The 20,729-nt window shown below is 41.7% G+C and overlaps 1 protein-coding gene across 1 annotated transcript in view; it reads left to right on the forward strand.

The window, feature by feature from the left end:
* actn4 (actinin, alpha 4) overlaps positions 1-20,067 on the forward strand; it is a 64,728-nt gene extending 44,661 nt beyond the window's left edge. Inside the window, 19 exon segments of the mRNA XM_020655059.3 lie at positions 745-832; positions 1,562-1,640; positions 1,837-1,918; positions 5,311-5,396; positions 6,533-6,625; positions 6,967-7,092; positions 7,190-7,294; positions 8,439-8,586; positions 8,877-9,027; positions 9,134-9,242; positions 9,921-10,061; positions 10,312-10,494; positions 10,774-10,908; positions 11,379-11,558; positions 12,865-13,011; positions 14,699-14,779; positions 16,813-16,914; positions 16,916-16,972; positions 17,831-20,067. Of these exon segments, the coding sequence (XP_020510715.2) occupies positions 745-832; positions 1,562-1,640; positions 1,837-1,918; positions 5,311-5,396; positions 6,533-6,625; positions 6,967-7,092; positions 7,190-7,294; positions 8,439-8,586; positions 8,877-9,027; positions 9,134-9,242; positions 9,921-10,061; positions 10,312-10,494; positions 10,774-10,908; positions 11,379-11,558; positions 12,865-13,011; positions 14,699-14,779; positions 16,813-16,914; positions 16,916-16,972; positions 17,831-17,989 (2,252 nt within the window). The 3' untranslated portion in view covers positions 17,990-20,067.
* Positions 20,068-20,729: the final 662 nt, after the last annotated feature.

The following is a 20,729-nucleotide window of genomic DNA, read 5'->3' on the forward strand; positions in this document are numbered from 1 at the left end:
TAAATAAAGGGCTGAACAATACAATAATAGAATAATACAAGGTATGTACACTTCCACTTGTGGAAAGAGTTATTATTATTAAAAACACACAGTGTGTAGCATTATTGATATGAATCATAAGGGTTAGGTTAGTAGTATTTTTAGTATTGGGTGGAGGAGCTGCAGGAGGAGGAGCAGTGAAGTAGTACTTGCACTGAGGAAGAGGAGTTGTTGCATAATTAATACAATGTTTTTAATCTTAAGGTGCCAAAGTCAAAGACAGGAAACATCGTCATTTATCAAATCATTTCAATGATGACTGAATCAGTGAACGAGCTCTAACTCTTCCATCATGTTGAAAGTGATGTTAGCCTCTAGTGAGCTTCATGATGTCTCAGTCTGAGCTGTGATGACTCTTTAAGCTGCTAATTAAAACAGTCTGTGTTGAATTAAGTGTGGTGGGTGTGGGCCTCTGCAAAGGAATATTGAGTCACAGTTTTTTTTTACTCCTCATATTAACGACTGATATGAATCTGATGTTTGTTCAGGCTCAGGCAGTAAACAAAAACATCCTCCGACTGCCAGAGCTCTGGTTTTATATTTATGCTCTCTGCAGCTCTCTGCAGCTCTCTGCAGCTTTCTGAGTTTGTGCATCATTAATGCATTTAAAACATTTCCATAGTTTGATTCAGTGTAAAGAAAAGACATTTCTTTACTGTGTTCTTCTCCTCTCCTTCTTCCTCCTCTGTCTTTTCTTCACTGCAGAGACTTCTGCGAAGGAGGGTCTCCTCTTGTGGTGCCAGAGGAAGACCGCTCCCTACAAGAATGTCAATGTGCAGAACTTCCACATTAGGTAACACACACACACACACACACACATAACACACACACAGGAATACACACGCTTTAAGGTCTGACCTGGGTTGTAAGTGGTGTACTTGGATGGAAGCTGTTGACAGAAGTTCAGTCAAACCTTTTCTCTGTAACGTTGATAGAAGAGATCAGAGTTTGTTTAGCTGCAGTCTGCAAAGAACTGTCATGAGATCAGAGCTGCAACACGCAGCAGACAGATGTTCAACATGCTGATGTTGTAGTTTAACACAGACACAACACTTTGTGGTTTATTAGTGAACATGTAGATGTATGCAGGTGTCATCATAAGCTCACTCTGATGAATGAAAGCAGGTGTGCTGTCCAGGAACATTTCATATTCAGCACATCAACTGCTACTACAGTGTAGAAAGGTTGCCCCCTGCTGGACAAACTGGAACATTGCGTCACTGAAGCATTTTTCACTATTGTTACAGATTAATGTAAATACAAATAAAAAAATAATATAATGTTTAAATGTGATGAGACTAGTCTGGATCAGGTTGAAGAAATGCACCTCAAGTTTTAATCTTTTAAATTAGCTTTTCCAAAAGTTATGGATGAATGTGTTTTCTCCTCGGTCAAATTTTCTAAACCAAGCATCCTTCAATCACATGAGAACAGGATGAGCAGAAGCTAGAGATGAATTTACAGAATATGTGATGTCCCCCCCTCCCCGCCTTATGTTCAACTCTTCTGTTCTCATTAACAGCTGGAAGGACGGCCTCGCCTTCAACGCTCTGATCCACAGACACAGACCTGATCTCATCGACTACGACAGCCTCAGAAAGGTACACACACACACACACACACACACACACACACACACACACTCTCACACGCTCGCTCTGACCTCATCAGGTGTTTAACTTCTGGATCACACACATTTTAAAACATGCTTAACTTGCTCATAATAAAATAAACCTTCATTAACCTTTTCCTAAGTTGCACGTTTGCTCTGTTTTGTCGTTGTGATCGTTTGTTTAGGACGACCCTGTGACCAATCTGAACAATGCCTTTGAGGTGGCTGAGAAGCACCTGGACATCCCCAAGATGTTGGACGCAGAAGGTAAGCTGGACTCTCCTGTCGAGTTTGTTTATGATTATCTGCTGTTGATTTTAAAGATACCTTTTCTATTATTATCACTGTAAACGTTTGTTTTTATTCCCTATTTTGAATCCAGACTGTTTACTATAATCTGCTGAGTTTGCATGCACACAACACGATGACTGTTGCTCATACAGTGACTCAGTATTCAGTTCATGACTTCATTGACAGATTGTGGAGTTGGCAGGTTCTTAATCTGTAATGTAGGAGCTCAGGTGACAAACTCACATGTATGGAGATCTCCTAAAAATGATTAAAAAAGTGAAATCAAGTCTAAATTCAATCTGATGCATTTCAAATACATGAAGCTGAAACCCGACTTGATTCTTAAAGGTAGAAACAGAGATAAAAAAAACAACACTGACCTGATTCCTGATGTGCAGTAAAGCTGCTCTGACGTCTCTAACAGCCTCCTGTGCATGTTAGAGAAGCTGCACAGTCACATCAGATTACAGAGTATGAGCTGAACCTTTTTATCACCTCTCTCTCTCTCTGAGCAGTCACAGTGTTGATGTGCATGTAAATGTAACTTCTGTTGTTGTTGTTGTTGTTGTTGTTGTTGTTATGAGATTTTACTGTAGGTCGTCTTCAAGACCAGTGGAGCCTCCATCCCTCTCCTTCACCTCTCCGTTCCTCCCTTAATGTTTTGTTTAGTAAAGAAGATGTTGATGTCTAAATCTGTACTAAGAAGGGGCAGACCAATTTAAAAGACATAAAAAAGCAAGTTGATTTTTATTTTAGTGTTCTGGCTGCACGATGGGACAAAAGGCAATCATTTTGATTTTTCTCTTCATGACTTATATTTTATTTGCTTTTCTTGATGAGGATACATCAAAATAAACACAACTTGTGTCCAAACTTTGGCGTCAGTTTAGCCTCCTTCTAAATAGTCCATTCTCTTCAGACTTTGTGATGGGTTTTAAAGTCAGTCCACTTTTTCCATTTTCCTTGGCATGCAGATTGTTGTAGTCTTGAATTGTGTGTAAAGTTAATCATCTTGATTTTAACTATGATTGTGACATGATTCATCATGGATTGGATTGAAGTTTTGCCAAGTACAGTTTTTACTGTGTCTGAAATGATTTATACAATCCTCTTTTTTTGGGGGGCTTTGAAGCAAACAAACATGATTTGGTCTCAACTGGACAACGAGTTATCCCTCCAGCTCTTCATCACAGATATAAACTTCAAAACACACCAGCTTGTTCACATAGTTTCATTCCATAAAGATGAATCTCTCTTGTTATAAAGTAAACTCGGTGTGAAGCGTTCTCTCCAGTGCAGGGACACGTTGGTCTGACCCTTCTTTGTACAGTCGTCTTGTTTTTGTTTTGTAAATGTCGTTCAGAGTCGTCCTGTCTGGCTGTGTTCGGCTGCAGAAGCTTGTTAAACATGTCTTTATTTGTTTGCCAGCCTGCTTGATGCATCAGTGTGTGTCCTGTTGTGTATAATCTCATGTCCTGCCTGTTTATGTGTGTACATGTGTGTGTACATGTGTGTGTACATGTGTGTGTGTGTTGATAACCACGGTCTCCCCTCTGTAGACATTGTGAACACTGCTCGTCCAGATGAGAAAGCCATTATGACTTATGTGTCCAGTTTCTACCATGCCTTCTCTGGAGCACAGAAGGTACCCCCCCCAACCCCCCCATCCCCCCCAAACCCCCCCTCGCCCTCGCCATGCGCTTGAACCCCCTCCTCTGTTACTAACAAGGTGCTGCTTCCTGTCCAGCATGGCGTCACACACTCTCTCTACAGCTCTGCTCAGCCCTGAGACTCATCAAGGACACTGGGTGAACTGGGACACAACCACACACACACACACACACACACACACACACACACACACACACACACACACAGAGTGAAGTTTACTGTGCTGGTAACTGTGTTTTCAGACGCTTTCTTGTTAAACTGAGCCTAAAAACAGAAGAAGTCTGCAGAGCAATCAGCAGTCTTTGTGGATGAAAAATGAAGCGTACCGTATGTGGAACGTGCAAAAAAATACTGCAGTTCCTTGAGTGTCCACTTGAGGCATTAACACCCAGATTAAAATCACCGTTTATACAGCAGAAATAAAAATGTTTACAACCTGATACAATCAAGATTTTATGTCTTAGAGCTCATTTCTTTATTGGAAGAACTGCTCTGTGAATAAATCATCTGTTTTTGATTATATTAAAAGTAGGAGTTTTGTATAAATTTGCATAATTAGGGGTGTTGACAGCCGGGTGTGTAGTTGCTGGACCTGTTTTCTAGGAGTCCTAAAGCTCCACCTCTGTTTCTAGTTTGATGAAAAGTTAGGTAGAGTCAGCGTTTCCAATATGGCAACCGCCCTCGTTGGACTTCATATCTTCAGAAACCAATGGGCGACGTCACTGAGACGACGTCCATGTTTCATACAGTCTATGGTGGAGATCAGCTGTTAAAGTTAAAGCTCAGATGTTTATGATTATTTAGCACTTGTTTTTTTTAGTCCTCTAACATCGTGTGTGCAGCCAGGGAAAGTTTCTGTGTAGTTCAACTGCATGCAGTGTTTGAACAGAGAGAAACAGAGTTCAAAGGTCGACCTCTTTTCCAGATGGAGGCATTGCTTTTAGATATATCTGACTGTAAGTGAGTCTGTTAGCTGGACTTGGTTTCTTTCTCTCCTCTCCTTCACTACCTCCTCTCTTATGTTCCCTCCCTCCTCCCCCTGAAGGCCTCCGACAGGAAGCCAGTTGAGGCGTCTCCTTGTTTTGCTCCTCTTCCTCTTAATTAATTTCTGCCCCGTTCAGAACTTGTTTGTGAAGCTCGGCGGTCTCAGGAGACGCACACATACACATAGATCTGTGCTTGAGTGCAGCGGTGTGTGTGTGTGTGTGTGTGTGTGTGCGTCGACTTGTTCCATGTGCAGTTTCTTCTCCCTGAACGAGTTACTGTTGTTGTTGTTGTTTTGGTTTGTTTAAAAACAAACTTCTACTGCTTTTACCAGCACAGTACTTCATTTTCATACATCATCAGAGTTTGAATAAACACACTGATTCAGGCTTCATTTAGCTCTTAAGTGTGTGTTTGTGTCCCAACCTCGAGCTTTGCTGCTCCAGTGTCCCTGAACTCTCCTGAAAGGACACCTGTCCTCCTCGTCCTCTCCTCGTCCTCTCTGACCTGGAGTCAGTGTGGGGCGTAAAGGAGGAACTTGAAGCTGTGGACCAACGGAGGGAGAATCTGTCTCCTCTTGCTCTCACTTCCTGTTTGGAGAGACGACCATGTCGCTTGTTTTGGGTTGCTTTGGCTTCACTCCGCCTCTCTCTCTCTCTCTCTCTGTCTTTTTGAACCTCTCTCTGTCCTGCTGGGTGCTGGGTGATGCTCAGACATCGTGGGTACGCTGCGGCCGGATGAGAAGGCCATAATGACCTATGTGTCCTGCTTCTATCACGCCTTCTCTGGCGCACAGAAGGTGAGCTCCTCCTCACGCTGCAGACACTAATAACACTTCAGCCGCAGCAAAGACAAGAACCTGCCAGGGTTTCCATCAGGCACGACGTTTAAACCACACACACAGGGGTCAATCTTCTGCAGGATTTAGAGAATCTCTGCTACTGTAGATTCAGAAATCTGTGAGTCAGGGAATATGAGCAGGTGAGGAAGATGGGAACCCTGACACAACAACAAACACTCTCTGATTCTTCTGTTTCTTTTTCACATCGACGGATTAACTTGACTTCAATGTCTGGGCTTCATTTTCTTAAAAACTCCTGTCAGTATTAAGATCATTTCAACTCCACCTTTGATCTTTCTACCGATGTGGTTTTAAGAAAACAGACTTATTCAGCTTTATTACTAAAGGAAAACTCTGATTAATGTTTCTAAAGTTTCTGCTTTTAACACATTTCAGCTCTGAATGTTTGTCTTATTATTCGACATGTTTTTCATCATTATGGATGTATTAGTTTAATCTTAAGAGTCAATATTTAGACACAAAGAAGCTGCTTCAGACTTGATCATGTTGTCATAGTGTGTGTGTATACTGTGTTTATGTTCCAGTGGTACAGTAGTGTCATGTCCTAAAGCAGACCTACTGATGGACTTTCAGCGCGTCATGAAACTGTAACTAGAGAAACCGACCGACTCCCGAGTTGTGACGGGAGACGCATGAAGCTTTAAAAACTCACTGAGTGATTTTTTTTGTTTCACGTTGAACTAACCGTCATCAGCTGGAGCATGTTTTTATTAGACAGATATCATTTTATGTTTACATTATGAAGAGGTTTGTCTTTTTTGCACTTCTTTAATAGTGTGTGTTTAAAGTCGTATGTAAACGGACTCCTGCTCACTGCCTGTGTGTGGAGTGTGTTCACACTGATTGATAAATTAGAAACTCTCATCTATCATCATAATGTGATTAAAGTCCAGGTCACACTTTTCAAACTCTAACTTTATTTTTATATTAGTGACTTAAATACACAGTATGCCGTTTGTAAAATGCAGCTGCAGCGAGTGTTGTCACTCAGCTTTTAGCCACGCTGAGTGGATATGCTGACGGCGTCTCATCCAATCAGTGTGAGCGCAACTCATCACTCTGTCCCCTGATAGGCCGAGACAGCCGCTAATCGCATCTGCAAAGTGCTGGCTGTCAACCAGGAGAACGAGCAAATGATGGAGGACTATGAGAAGCTGGCCAGTGAGGTGAGAACCCCACACACACACACACACACACACACACACACACACACACACACACACACACACACACACACACACACACACACACACACACACACACACACAGAACATTTCAAGAGGATGTCACTTTGCTTTAAATCCTCCTTTGGATTTAAAGACACAATGATGTTCATGTGAAACCTTTCATTCAGAAAGTATCATAAGCTGGTTTTTCTCCTGACGTGTTTCCACCTCCTCTTCCTCCTCTTCATCCTCTTCTTCCTCTTCTCTCTCCTCTTCCTCTGACTCCTCTCTCTCCTCTTCCTCTTCCTCCTCCTCCTCCTCCTCTCCTTCTCCTCCTCCAGCTGCTGGAGTGGATCCGTCGTACCATCCCCTGGCTGGAGAACAGAACCCAGGAGAAGACCATGAATGACATGCAGGCCAAACAGGAGGACTTCAGAGACTACCGCCGTGTCCACAAACCACCTAAGGTTTGAAATAACTGGCTGACTGAAGTATATGCAGAGGAAACATTCCCAAGAATTTTTTTTTCAAATCGTGCGTGTCCTTTCCTTTTCCTGTCTGCAGGTCCAGGAGAAATGTCAGCTGGAGATCAGCTTCAACACTCTGCAGACTAAACTGAGGCTCAACAACAGACCTGCCTTCATGCCGTCAGAGGGACGCATGGTGTCTGTAAGTGAAAACACAGAGAACATTTCTGGAGATAAGAGTGATGATGTGAATCTGTGTGTGCATCCAGATGTTCAAATTAGAAGACACATCAGTTGTACCTGCCTGCAGACAGTCTGCACTTGTAGATAATCCATATGAAGACATAGAGTTATGCTAACAAACCTGCAGACACAACGCACAGAGAGCGAAAAAGGTCTTGATTTCTCTTTGTTAAACTGATGTGTAGCCTCACATGTCAGAGTGGAGCCTGGCTCACACGGTGCGATTTTCCCTCGATTGTATAAAAGTCGGGGTGTCATGTCAGCTCACACTGTGCGACTGAATCGTTTACGACGCCCGACCAGACCTTCAGATTGACGTGCTCACACTGTACGACCCGATTGTCGGGCACGGCCGGAGAGCTCACACTGTACGAGTGAAATCGGGACGGAGCGTTGACAATTTTAATAAAGTTTCATTTGAAAATGCCAACGGACAACGGTTAGTGAAAGAGAAGGAAGTGGAAGTTGTTGTAGGATAGATGAAAGTTGATCCAATTGTCGATATATGGAGACAAGTTTCAGAAAAGTGCTGCACTGATGATCTGTACAGAAAAGTAAAAAAAAAAAATGACTACAGTCCTCCCCTGTCTCTCGTGATTATATTGTAGTCACACACAACTTCTGCCGGACCCTTTCATGACGTATCTGTCAAGATTTTAAATTCTAAATATCAAACATGTTTGAAATAAATCGGGGTTAAAAACGTTAAGATTGGATCTTTGTACCGCTCACACTACGAGATAATCTGAGCAGATAATCGGGTCCGAGCAGCCTCGAGTCGGGAGCGACCCTGAGACTGACGGGAAGAATGGGAGCTCAAATCGTCCCGATTATCCTGCAGAGTGAGCCAGGCTTAAGACCCTGAAGTTTTCAGTTGTTTGTGTTTCTGTCCTCAAATTCAAAACTTGTTCTGTCACAAGATGAACAAATATTCCTGGTTCAGTTTATGTTACATGTTGAGTTTAACTTTATATTCATACTCAAGATTTCAAATGGTTGGTTGTAGTCGGAGAAGAGTCATATTTTTATCTGTTTATTTAAACTACAAAGAAGAAGGCGACCTCTGTGAGTCATGTCAGTAATCCCTGCTCTCCGTCTGTCAGGATATCAACGGAGCGTGGCACACTCTGGAGGGAGCAGAGAAAGGTTACGAGGAGTGGATCCTCAGCGAGATCAGACGTCTGGAGAGACTCGAGCACTTGGCTGAGAAGTTCCACCAGAAGGCCGCCATCCATGAGTCCTGGACGGATGGTAGGACACACATTTAGTCTCACACTCAACACCTGATGAACAACCTATTGAATGTTTGAATGAAGTGTTTAATCATGTTTAATCTTATCTAAAAGTGGAGTTAATCAAATTTAAAATGGCAGAACATGGCTCGAGTGTTTTTTTTATTTTTTTAATCCTTAAATCTTCCTCCTGACGACGGAGGAAATATTTAAATAAAGCAGATTTTTTTTTTTTTAAATGTCTTGAAACATCCTTTACAATATCAGTGAGGCCGCCGGGGTTAATGACTGTGTTTTGTTTGCATGCAGGTAAAGAGGCCATGTTGACCCAGAAAGACTACGAGACTAGCACCCTGTCAGAAGTGAAGGCGTTGCTACGGAAACACGAGGCCTTCGAGAGCGACCTGGCAGCTCATCAGGACAGAGTGGAGCAGATCGCCGCCATCGCACAGGAGCTCAAGTAAATAAAAAGCAACAAAAACATGAAAACACAAAGAGATGTAAATATGTAGGAAACCGTTTAATGTGTGTGTGTGTGTGTTTGTGTGTGTGTGTGTGTGTTTCAGCGAGCTGGACTACTACGACTCTGCCAGCGTCAACGCTCGCTGTCAGAAGATCTGTGATCAGTGGGACTCGCTGGGAGCGCTCACCCAGAGCCGCAAAGAGTCACTGGAGGTACGACTCAGTCTGCTGTAGTGACATGATCACAGGAAACTGATGCATCGCTCATGGAGGCGGCCATGTTGCTTTGTCATATTCCACTGATTGATCGATGGCTTTAAAACAAAGAGGTGTACTTGTTTCCCACTAGGTCTCCTTTCTTACAATTCTGGCCAGATACCACTCATCTCATCAAACATTTAGGGGTCTAGATCCACTCCAAATTCAGACTTTAATGTGCACACTAAGTTTGTTTGTGTGTTTTATACCTGCATTGAGATAAAGATAAACTTTATTGATCCCACAATATCTCAAGAAACAGGAATATAAAAAATCAAACATATGTACATCAGTTAAATAAAGGGAGAAAAAATACAATTATAGAATAATACTAGGTATGTACACTTCCACTTGTTGAAAGAGTTATTATTACAATCATTTATTATCATTTATCAATTATTATTTACGATCTTACAATGATTACTCCTGTCGGATCAGAGCAGATCTTTATCACCATTTCCCACAAGTGTTTGTGTCAAAATAGAACATGAACTAGTTAGAAAATGTCTTAATATTCAGATATCAGGAAGTCACAGTAATTAACAGCTGTGAATCTTAAGTATTAACAAACACACTTTAAGTCACTAAAGTTTATTCTAATAAACTCTCTCCCGTGTGTTTTCCCTCCAACAGAGGACAGAGAAGCAGCTGGAGTCGATAGACGAGCTTTACCTGGAGTACGCCAAGAGGGCAGCACCCTTCAACAACTGGATGGAGGGAGCCATGGAGGACCTGCAGGACATGTTCATCGTCCACAACATCGAGGAGATCCAGGTGACTGCAACTCAAATATGTTGTCTGTGTGGGAGTGTCGTCAGGATACTGAAGGAATAATATATGAAGCATTATAACAATAAGAAGTCTGTCTAAAAATATGCTGAAGAATATTTAATAAAACTGGGACTTCTTTTATAACAAATATATTTTTTTAATGTTAAAAAGAAGACAAATAAAAGGTGATATTTAATTTATCTGACATCAGACTGAATGTTTCAAATAGTGACTTTTTTTTTTCCTCCATCAGGGTCTGATCACGGCCCATGAGCAGTTCAAGTCCACCCTCCCGGAGGCCAACAAGGAGCGGGAGGCCATCCAGGCCATCCAGTCCGAGGTGCAGAAGATCGCCCAGAGCAACGGCATCAAGCTGGGCAGCGCCAACCCTTACACCACCATCACACCCGAGAGCATCGACAACAAATGGGCAAAGGTGCGCTGCAACCAATCTTTTTTATTTCCTTGACTCGTATTAGCTCCAAGACCTTGTGGCAGGGCTATTTGTTTTTACTCATGGTGTGTTGGTACAGGACCCCTTTCCAAACATTTAATTGATATATTATGTAAATGTATAAATGGTTAAAAATCTGCCTCATTGAAAAGACTCCTCCAGCTGCTGCTTTGTGTTTGAAGATGCAGCTTTACACCAACATGTGCTTTTCTGTTTTCTTCAGTTGTGATTCTTTCTGTAACGTCTTCATGTGTGTTGCAGGCGATGGACATGGTGCCGCAGCGTGACAAAGCTCTGCAGGAGGAGCTCAACAAGCAGAACAACAACGACAGCCTGCGGGCCAAGTTTGCCACTCAGGCCAACACGGTCGGCGCCTACATCCAGGCCAAGATGGAGGTAAGGGATTCACCCACGCAGGCAGTCGGTCCATGTCTGCATCTGCTGTGTCGGCGCGGTTCATCTCTGCACAGCTGTGTGCAGTTTGTCACAGTTTCAGGCCAACATTGTGAGCCAGTGAGCTCACTGAGCAAACAGTCGGCAGTAGGAAAGAACATGATTGTGATTCAGTGCTGAGTTCTTACAGTAGCACTGGAACGCTTGTAACAAACATGAATTAATCATAGTTCTATCAAAATGATTTGTTGTCAACTGAAGTAGAAAACGTGCCTGTCCTCTCTAAAGTCTTATTAGAGTCTTTTAAATCATGCAGCTCAAGAACAAGTTGAAAGATGGTCTTAAAGTCTCGTCCAGTGTGTGTAAACATTTCTCAGTTCTGCATGTGATGATGGACGTCCGTCTGAAATGTGTAAACTCCATAACTGTGGGATCCTCACGATAGTAAACATTGTGTGTTTTTGCCTGGTCAGGAAATCGGCAGGATATCTATCGAGATGAACGGCACTCTGGAAGACCAGCTGACCAGCCTGAAGGATTACCAGAAGAGCATCATGTCCTACATGCCCGAGATCAACACGCTGGAGGGATACCACCAGCTCATCCAGGAGGCCCTCATCTTCGACAACCAGTACACCTCCTACACGATGGAGGTAACACACACACACACTCACATGCACACACGCACACACGCACTCATACGTATGCACCTGAAAGTGTCATGAAGTAATCTACTCAATCATCAACTGTCTTTTTTAATCACTAGTTACCTCCATAGAAACCGCTTTTTTTGTTAAATGACCTCTGCAGTTAGCCTCATGAGGGGTGCAGCTTTTTTAATTTAAAAAAATATATATATTTATTTTTATTGAACCTTTATTTAACCTTTTTTTTTTTTCATTTTTTCATTTATTTCTTTTTATTTAACCTTTATTTAACCTTTATTTCTTTTTTCATTTTTTTATTTATTTATTTTTATTTAACCTTTATTTAACCTTTATTTCTTTTTTTCATTTTTTTATTTATTTATTTTTATTTAACCTTTATTTAACCTTTTTTTTTTTCATTTTTTCATTTATTTATTTTTATTTAACCTTTATTTAACCTTTATTTCTTTTTTCATTTTTTTATTTATTTATTTTTATTTAACCTTTTTTTTTCATTTTTTCATTTATTTATTTTTATTTAACCTTTATTTAACCTTTATTTCTTTTTTCCTTTTTTTATTTATTTATTTTTATTTAACCTTTATTTAACCTTTTTTTTTCATTTTTTCATTTATTTATTTTTAATTAACCTTTATTTAACCTTTTTTTCATTTTTTCATTTATTTATTTTTATTTAACCTTTATTTAACCTTTATTTCTTTTTTCCTTTTTTTATTTATTTATTTTTATTTAACCTTTTTTTTCATTTTTTCATTTATTTATTTTTATTTAACCTTTATTTAACCTTTATTTCTTTTTTCCTTTTTTTATTTATTTATTTTTATTTAACCTTTATTTAACCTTTTTTTTTCATTTTTTCATTTATTTATTTTTAATTAACCTTTATTTAACCTTTTTTTCATTTTTTCATTTATTTATTTTTATTTAACCTTTATTTAACCAGGTAAATAACCCATTTTTTAGAAAATAAAATACAAACAGATGACGCCTCGTGTGAGAGTAAAAAACAGATGAGTAGAAACTGACTGGTTTGGGAGAGAGGAGAAAAGGAGCTGCAGATTCTACGGGTTTTAGCAAACCAGCTGTTTAGTTTTAGTTTGAGAGGACTTTGTGTTGGACGGGAGCTAACAATTAAAAACAAACCTGGAAGGAAGAAAACCTCATTACATAACATCCACATGGAAAGTTGTCGTTAAGTTTTTTTTTCTTAAATCTCTGGAAGACACTGTGTGACTGGTTTTCTCCGCTCCGCCTCCCTCGCTCCCTTTTTTTGTCCTCTCTCTCCCTGCAGCACCTCCGCGTGGGTTGGGAGCAGCTGCTCACAACCATCGCCAGAACCATCAACGAGGTGGAGAACCAGATCCTGACGCGTGACGCCAAGGGCATCAGCCAGGAGCAGCTCTTCGAGTACCGCGCCTCCTTCAACCACTTTGACAAGGTCAGGGGACGAGCTCCACGCTCCGGCCTCATACACGTCATTGTTCTCTGTCATTTTTACCTGGAAAAGGTTTCTCTCAGGAGTGTCAGCACGTGGGTTGGGAGCTGTGTTTATTTAACTTAGTCACACCAGAGGAGCTTCTATGTTTGTACAAAAGTTCAGTGGAGAATCTCTTTATTTTTAAATGACTTAGGAAGTCACTTTTACATCCTAGCCTTGTTGTTTTATCTGTAAACAAACCATGTTTACTCACCTCTACAGAGCAGTAAAAAGTGTCTATAATTACACATTGATGGATACTACTTAATACCAGTTAAACACATAAATACATGACATAATAAACCAGTTAAACACATAAATACATGACATAATAAACCAGTTAAACACATAAATACATGACATAATAAACCAGTTAAACATACATTCAACTTTTGAGCTCTCAACCCAAATTTGTCAATTCATCAGATCTTTGAAAGTAGATATTTGATAGTTAATAGTTTCCGACGGTCGTCTGAAATGTTTTGTTTTGATGTTGGACTTGAGTTGTTTCCATGACGATGTTTAAAACGACTGAATGTTTAGACGTTAAACGGGGGTGAGAGAGGAGCCAGACGTGTGAGTATTCATCCTGATGTTTAACGCTGGTGAGCACATGGGTGGAGCTCACGCCGTGGCTTCAGGATTTAACAGAATAGAGAACTACAGAACTACAAAACAGGCATCTCATGAAAGAGCCGGGTAAAGAAGAAGTTAGTTTATTGTCAAATGAAAGACGATTAATACTGTTAATCATGTTTTGTTTTAAACCCGTCTTGAGCTGGTTCCTGGTCATGTGGACTCAGTCAGAATGATGGATTTAATCCTCGTGTCCATTGCAGTCAGGAAATGAAGTTTAGATTGATGACGTTGTTTTCTGCCGCTCTGTCAGGACACGGTGCTTAAGTTGGTGTGAGAAGCTCAAACATCTGTGTGTTGTCATGGTGATTCGTTTGTTGTTGAGCCGGACCCCACCATCGTCCACCATCCTCTGTGTGTGTGTGTGTGTGTGCTTGTGCGTGCGTGCGTGCGTGCGTGCGTGCGTGCGTGCGTGCGTGCGTGCGTGCGTGCGTGCGTGTGCGCTCACTCAGTCTTTTTGTCACATCAGTGTGTCTGCTGGGAACACAACACATCGCTTTATTTACAATAAGCTACAGTGAAATGAATGAAAAAACAAAGCAAAGGTGTTTAAAGTTTATGAATGATATGATTCTACTTTATCACGTCACCATGTGTGCAGTTCCATTAACTTCCATAGATGTCATTTATATCAATCTTAAACTTCCACATGACCCTTTAAACAGTTGACCTGCTGACTCATATTTTCAGTGAAATGAAGATGAAGCTTTTTGAAAAAGTTACCTCTTGATCTTTTAGTCTGAATGTTTCATGGTGAGATGTGTTGTTCCCACACAGACTCGTGCATGTGCAGAAAAAGTGACACATCTTTGTCAATGTGCACGTTCCTCACGGGTCCATCGTGTTCCCCTGTTGTGTTGCGTGTGTTGACATGTGTCTAAACATCCATGAATGTCTGTCTGTCCACCATGTCGTCACCTCCACCCCTGCATGCCGTGGATCATCCCTGTGTTTGTGATTGGTTCATCCTCATGACGTGGCGCTCTGTCATTGGGTGTTTGGCCGATCTCAGGACCACGGCGGGACCCTGCAGGCCGAGGAGTTCAAAGCCTGTTTGATCAGTCTGGGCTACGATGTGGAGAACGACAAGCAGGTAGGAGCTCGGCGTCAGGGCAGAGGGAAAGGTGGAGTTTGTCAGGGCGTCAGAGCGGGAGAGCCGAGGGAAATCACTGCCGGTCACATTCTGCTCATCAAAAGAGTTCACCTGAGTACGCTCAGAGCTAAAAATATTATTATTACTGATGTAAAACTCTACGTTTGTCCAATGATTCAACACCTCCACTTAAAATAATCCTTGTAATAACCCTCAGTTATATTCTGATTCTTATTTCAAGTCCTAAATCATAACTTGTTGTGTATCTCTGACTTCATCTTTTTTCTAATCTGTTTAAAGATGATGATGTGAGGAACATTATATTTAATATTTCAGTCGTTATATTTAAGAAAACATACAAATGAACTTTCTTATAGATTTAAAAAATAGACTAAAAGTTAACATATTGAAACAAAAGTTGTATTTATTTTTGACAAGGGTTCCTTGTTTCATGATCAGCAAACAAATGACTGGAACGATATTTAATTTTCCATAAATAACAAGAAATAAAACTCATCAAAAATGTGACCTATGTGTTTTGAAAAAGCAGTTTTCACTCTGTAGCAAAGCATCTCATCAACTGTTCCTGTTGTTTTTAAGATCAGGAGATTCTTAGGTCATAATATTTTAACCATGACAAACCTTTAAAAAATTAAAAAAATAAATAAATAAATAAAAGATGGCCGTTCAGTTCTAAGAAGTGCTCAGTGATCGTTCAGCTCTCCGGCTCCGAGGCTCCTGATGATTCTCCGTTCAGGGTCAGACAGGTTTCGGTGCATCATCAGCATGGAGGGCAGAGATGTCGTGTCCCTGTTTGTCCACCGGGGGTCTCTGTTGCTTTGTGCTGCTTTTAGCTTGACCACCAGGCTCCCCTCTCACTCTCTGAAACAGGCCCCGCCCCCTCGCCTGTCCGTCTTGTCTTTCTGTCAGGGTTACTCTCAGACTGTCGCTGTTAACTGTTGGTGCTTTTTTTTTTCACTTCCCTGAACATCACTCTCTCTCTCTCTCTCTCTCTCTCTCTCTCTCTCTCTCTCTCTCTCTCTCTCTCTCTTCTCTCTCTCTCTCTCTCTCTCTCTCTCTCTCTCTTCATCATGTTTATATCTGTACGTCTCACTCATCTTATCTCCGCCCCCTTCATCCTCTCATGAACCCTCTCTGACTCCACCCTTCACTTCACCTCCTCACCCCTCTCCTCCTCCTCCTCCTCCTCGGGTCTTTGCTGTGCTGTGGCGGCCCACAGAAGCGATCAGGACAGATGGTCTCAGATGATTTCCGGGGCTCTCCTCATTGCTACAGGAAACAGCCCCTGGTACTGCTGCTGCTGGCATGACGCTGTCACAGGGTGTCTGCACGTCCAAGGAGAACATACTGATTCAAATGAGTCTGCGTAACGTTAAACCTGAACTGATCTGCCCGGGCGGAGTTTAAGAGACTGACCCGTTTATGATCAGGGCTGGAATCAAAACCAAAATGTTTCCCAGTCTTTGATCACATTAGTTCATTCTCTTCCACACATTTTGACAATTAATAAACCCCGCCCACTCCTCCTGTTTATCTTTTTAAATAAACCCCAGTTTACTCTTTCTTTGGGTTTTAATGTCCTAAAGTCTGACTTGGGACCTGCAGACACCCTGACCTCTATTTGTTCCTCGTGCTGCTCGTCTTTGTCACATCTGTGTTTCTTTTCTTCTTTGCTGCTCTTCTGCTTCACTGACTTGAAGAAAAAGCAGTTTTTTTCACATGAGCCCTCCAAACTACATGACTGTTGTCCTCTGTGCTGTAATCCGTTTCTTTGACTTTAGTTAGTGGTCATGTTTTGTATTTGTTTTGCATGTGCCCCAGTTTGAAATGTAAAAACATTGGGACCACTATCACAACTTTAACCTCCGTTCACTGACTCATGGAGGTCCTGATGTTTTACACTGAAAACACTTTGTATGTCATGCTCTGTCTGTGCCTGTGTGTGTGTGTGTGTGTGTGTGTGTGTGTGTGTGTGTCTCTCCCGGGTTAACCTGTTGTTTCTTGGTTGTCAGGGCGACTCCGAGTTTGCTCGCATCATGGGTATAGTGGATCCCAACGGCAGCGGCGCCGTCACCTTCCAGGCCTTTATTGACTTCATGTCGAGGGAAACGGACCGACACGGACACCGCGGACCAGGTCATCGCCTCCTTCAAGATCCTGGCTGCTGATAAGGTCAGTGTGTGTTTGAATGTGTATACACACAGTGATACTGTATTCATGTCAGGATGAAACGTTTGTTTTCAGTCGGTCGCTGTGGGTTTGAATCCTTCCCACTCTCTTATCCCGGTAATTCCTGTTCTAGTCTCCTGTCAAATAAAGAATTTTCATTCTCTTTTTATGGATAAATTAATTACTTAGATTTAAGTTGGAGCTGTGTCATTGTAAACAAATCAATCTGGATGCAAATGCATAGAAGTCCAAGTACTTTTTAAATCTAGTTTCATCATTTTCATTTATTGTTTAATGTTTTAAATTGAAGTTGAATGTGTAGCAGCCTCCTCCTTACCAGGACTAATGAAACCAGCGGGTGACTGAGGGGCTGTAACACAAAGTTTTAACCTCAAACTGTTTAATTCAGGAGCTTTTTTCACACTCTTCCGGTCTTTCAAGCGAAGAATCAGAATCTGGTTTTATTGCCAAGTACATTTACACATACAAGGAATTTGACTTGGTGTATTGGTGCTAATTAGTAAGTAAGTGTCAGTAGCTTATTAAAACTTGAGAAAGTAACCTCATTTAGGCGATTAACGGAGAATGTAACACAAAGTCAAATCGGCATTGGTTGTCAAATAGTCGGTTTTAGCCCCCCTGTGTCCAAATAGAATTTAGAATAAAACTTTAAACCCCAAATGACGTCCTTGGTCCTGATTGAAAAGAAGAGTATCTTCAAACTGCAGCATTTAGTGTGTTTTAATGTTTTAATGCTTCAGGGTACATTGGGGATGTTTTTCTCCTCAGCTGTTTGCTGGTGAGCCAGGATTAAAAAAAGTGGTTCTTCACTGATTATACTTTTATCTTTGTGTTTTTCAGACCTTCATCACTGCCGACGAGCTGAGGAGGGAGCTTCCCCCCGACCAGGCGGAGTACTGCATCGCCCGCATGGCGCCCTACACCGGGCCCGACGCTGTCCCCGGAGCCCTCGACTACATGTCCTTCTCCACCGCCCTGTACGGAGAGAGTGACCTGTAAAGGAGGAAGAGGAGGGCTGGACAGATGGGGGGGGGGGGGGTGAGGGTCTTTCTGTTCGCAGAGGAGACGCCAGGAATGGAAGGTTTTTGGAAGGATTTGAGTGGTTGTGAGGTGCCCCTGCGTGTGCCGGTTTAGAAATCATCAGAAAAAGGATTCAGAGATGTTGATTGGACTGTAGTTTTGGTTTTTGGCTCTGCGGGATGTTTTTCAGCTCCGTTACGTCGTTTTCAGGTCGAGAGGGATCAAGGTCAATTTGTCATAAAGTTTCTATAAACGCCGTCTCCGGGGGGGGGGGAGGGGCAGCTGTGGAGACGAGGGGGACAGACGTCTACGGTGCGGGTCCTTAGCTTCACCCTGTCTGCCTTCATGGTGGTCAAACAGGGGGGAGGACGGGGGGGGAGGGGGGAGGGGCACAAGCTAATCTGATACTTATGCTAATTTTTGTTTATTTTATTATAATTTTTTCTTCTTGCCAGGTGGGGTCAGGGCGTACGGCGGCGGGGGCGGGGGGCAGTGTGGGGTTTGACGTGGCGACTGGCGAGGTTTGTGTATTAGATCCTAGAGAGATATATGCTGCGGGGACGGGGGGGGGGGGGGCGGGGGGGCGGGGCGGGGAGTTGACCAACCAGAGATAAAAATGACATATTTACCCATAATTCCCCATGTTGCTGGATAAGGTGACCTGTCTAACCTCAAGCTCTTTTTCTCCTCCTGTCTTTTTGTTTATGACTTTTTTCGTTTGTTTTTGTTTGTTTTCCGGGGGCAGGCGGGTGTGGTGTGGCGGGGCGGGCGGGGCGGGTCAGTGCAGGTGGGGGTGGGGTGGGGGGGGGGGCTCAGCGCTGTACATACTTCTTTTGTTTTTTCAGTGCGAAGAATGACACGAACACGGTCCAAATTGTTGGGAAATAATCAACGCAGGCTTTCCAGTAGAGCAAAGTAGAGACATTTATTAGATAATAAAATGAGAAAATAAAACAAAAATGTAAAGCCAATGACGGTGACACACACACAGCAGTTTCTACAGTGGATAGGTTTGAGCTTCCAGACATTTTTTTTTCCATTTCCAAATTATGAAAATGCACGAAAGTTGATGCTAGTGTATCTTCTCCATGATGGGTATAATTATCCACCCATATCCTTTCCTCCTGGGTTTGGCATCAGGTGCTTATTCAAACACAGAACTTATACATTAATATGGTAGTTGAGATTTAACAAAGTTAGTCCAGTTTTATATTCCAGAAAACACACACACACGATAGAAGTATATTAATGTCACAGATGTATTTGATTGGCTGAATGAAGCGTCTCGCACTTCCTGGATTGAAAGGGGTTTGCATAGTGCCGCACTTTGGAGAGCTCCCCGTGTGATGGAATAAAACGTGCCTGTTGGGTTTCTGCAGCCCTGTCCTCCTTCTCTGTCTCTTGACTTTCTCCCTACCTCACACTCCCACTCTCTCCCTCCCTTCCCTTCCTCCCCCCCCCCTTCTCTCTCCCCTCTGCCTCCCATCATTTATCTCTGAAGAAAAGGGAAAGAAAATTTACTGAGGAAAAGAGGGAGGGGAACGATCGTGGGAGGGGGGTCTGTATGTAAACATTCCATTATGTGCAAATAAAAAATATCACAAAAAAAAGGAAAATTGTTGTGTAAAAAAAAAAAAAAAACTATGCAATCATAACGTGTTCAATATCTGAGTTGTGGGGGGAAAAGCTGCGGGCATCAAATGTGAGGACGTCTCCTGGTAAATTAAACAGAGGATATCAGATTTCTCCGGAGTGTGTGTGTGTGTGTGTGTGTTGGCTGTTAAGAGGGTGAGGAGGGGGAGACGGAGGGAGGGAGGCACAGACAGGGAAGGAACTGAGAAGAAAAGACTCGGACCAAAAGCTTGTTTCTTTTTTTCTTTCTCTTTTTTTTCCCCTGCGAGGTTGGAGAGAAATGAACTCTGGAATTGTGATTTTTCTTTTTTTTGTACTCTTTAATATCAAACCTTATCTGCTGTACTGGAAACTGGCAAACGCCTTCTGTCTCTAATGATAAGTGAGTTTCACAAAGCACACATAAAAAGTTTCCTTACAAAATACCTCTGCTTGTCTCCATGTCTTTCTTTCTTAAACATCTGGTGTTAGAAATATCAGTTTAACATATTTTATTACATATATTTAATAATTATTTTTGGGGCTTTTATGCTTTATCGGAAAGACAGAACAGTTAGAGTTGGAAATCATTGAGAGAGAGAGAGAGAGAGAGAGAGAGAGAGAGAGAGTGGGAAATGACGTGGAGGAAAAAGCCACAGGTTGAATTTGAACTCGGGGTCGCCCGCTTTGAGGATGTCAGCCTCTGTACACAGGCGTGAGAACTAACCACTAGTCCACTGGTGTCCCTATTAAATATATTTAATAAACTGTAGTAGATTCCTGTTAACTGGCTGATTTAGATTACACAATTTTAAGAAGGTAAGAGGAAATATAACTACTCCAAAGAAACACCAAGAGCAGAGGATTCCAGTAGAACTTTAATATTTATTTGTAATGTAATAAAGTCTAAACTTTATTTAATATTTATAATTTGTATTCATATTTTTGTATTTATTATTTATTATGTTATTTATATTTATGTATTTATTATTATTCTTTTATTTAGATTTATTTATTATTTATTAACGAATTGGAAACATTTCAGGCCATGTTTATTCTACTTAAATAACTTTCCAAAGTGTTATGGATATACTGAACTATTAAAGCA

The sequence above is a fragment of the Labrus bergylta genome, chromosome 11 (genome assembly GCF_963930695.1).
Source record: "Labrus bergylta chromosome 11, fLabBer1.1, whole genome shotgun sequence".
Lineage (NCBI taxonomy): Eukaryota > Metazoa > Chordata > Actinopteri > Labriformes > Labridae > Labrus > Labrus bergylta.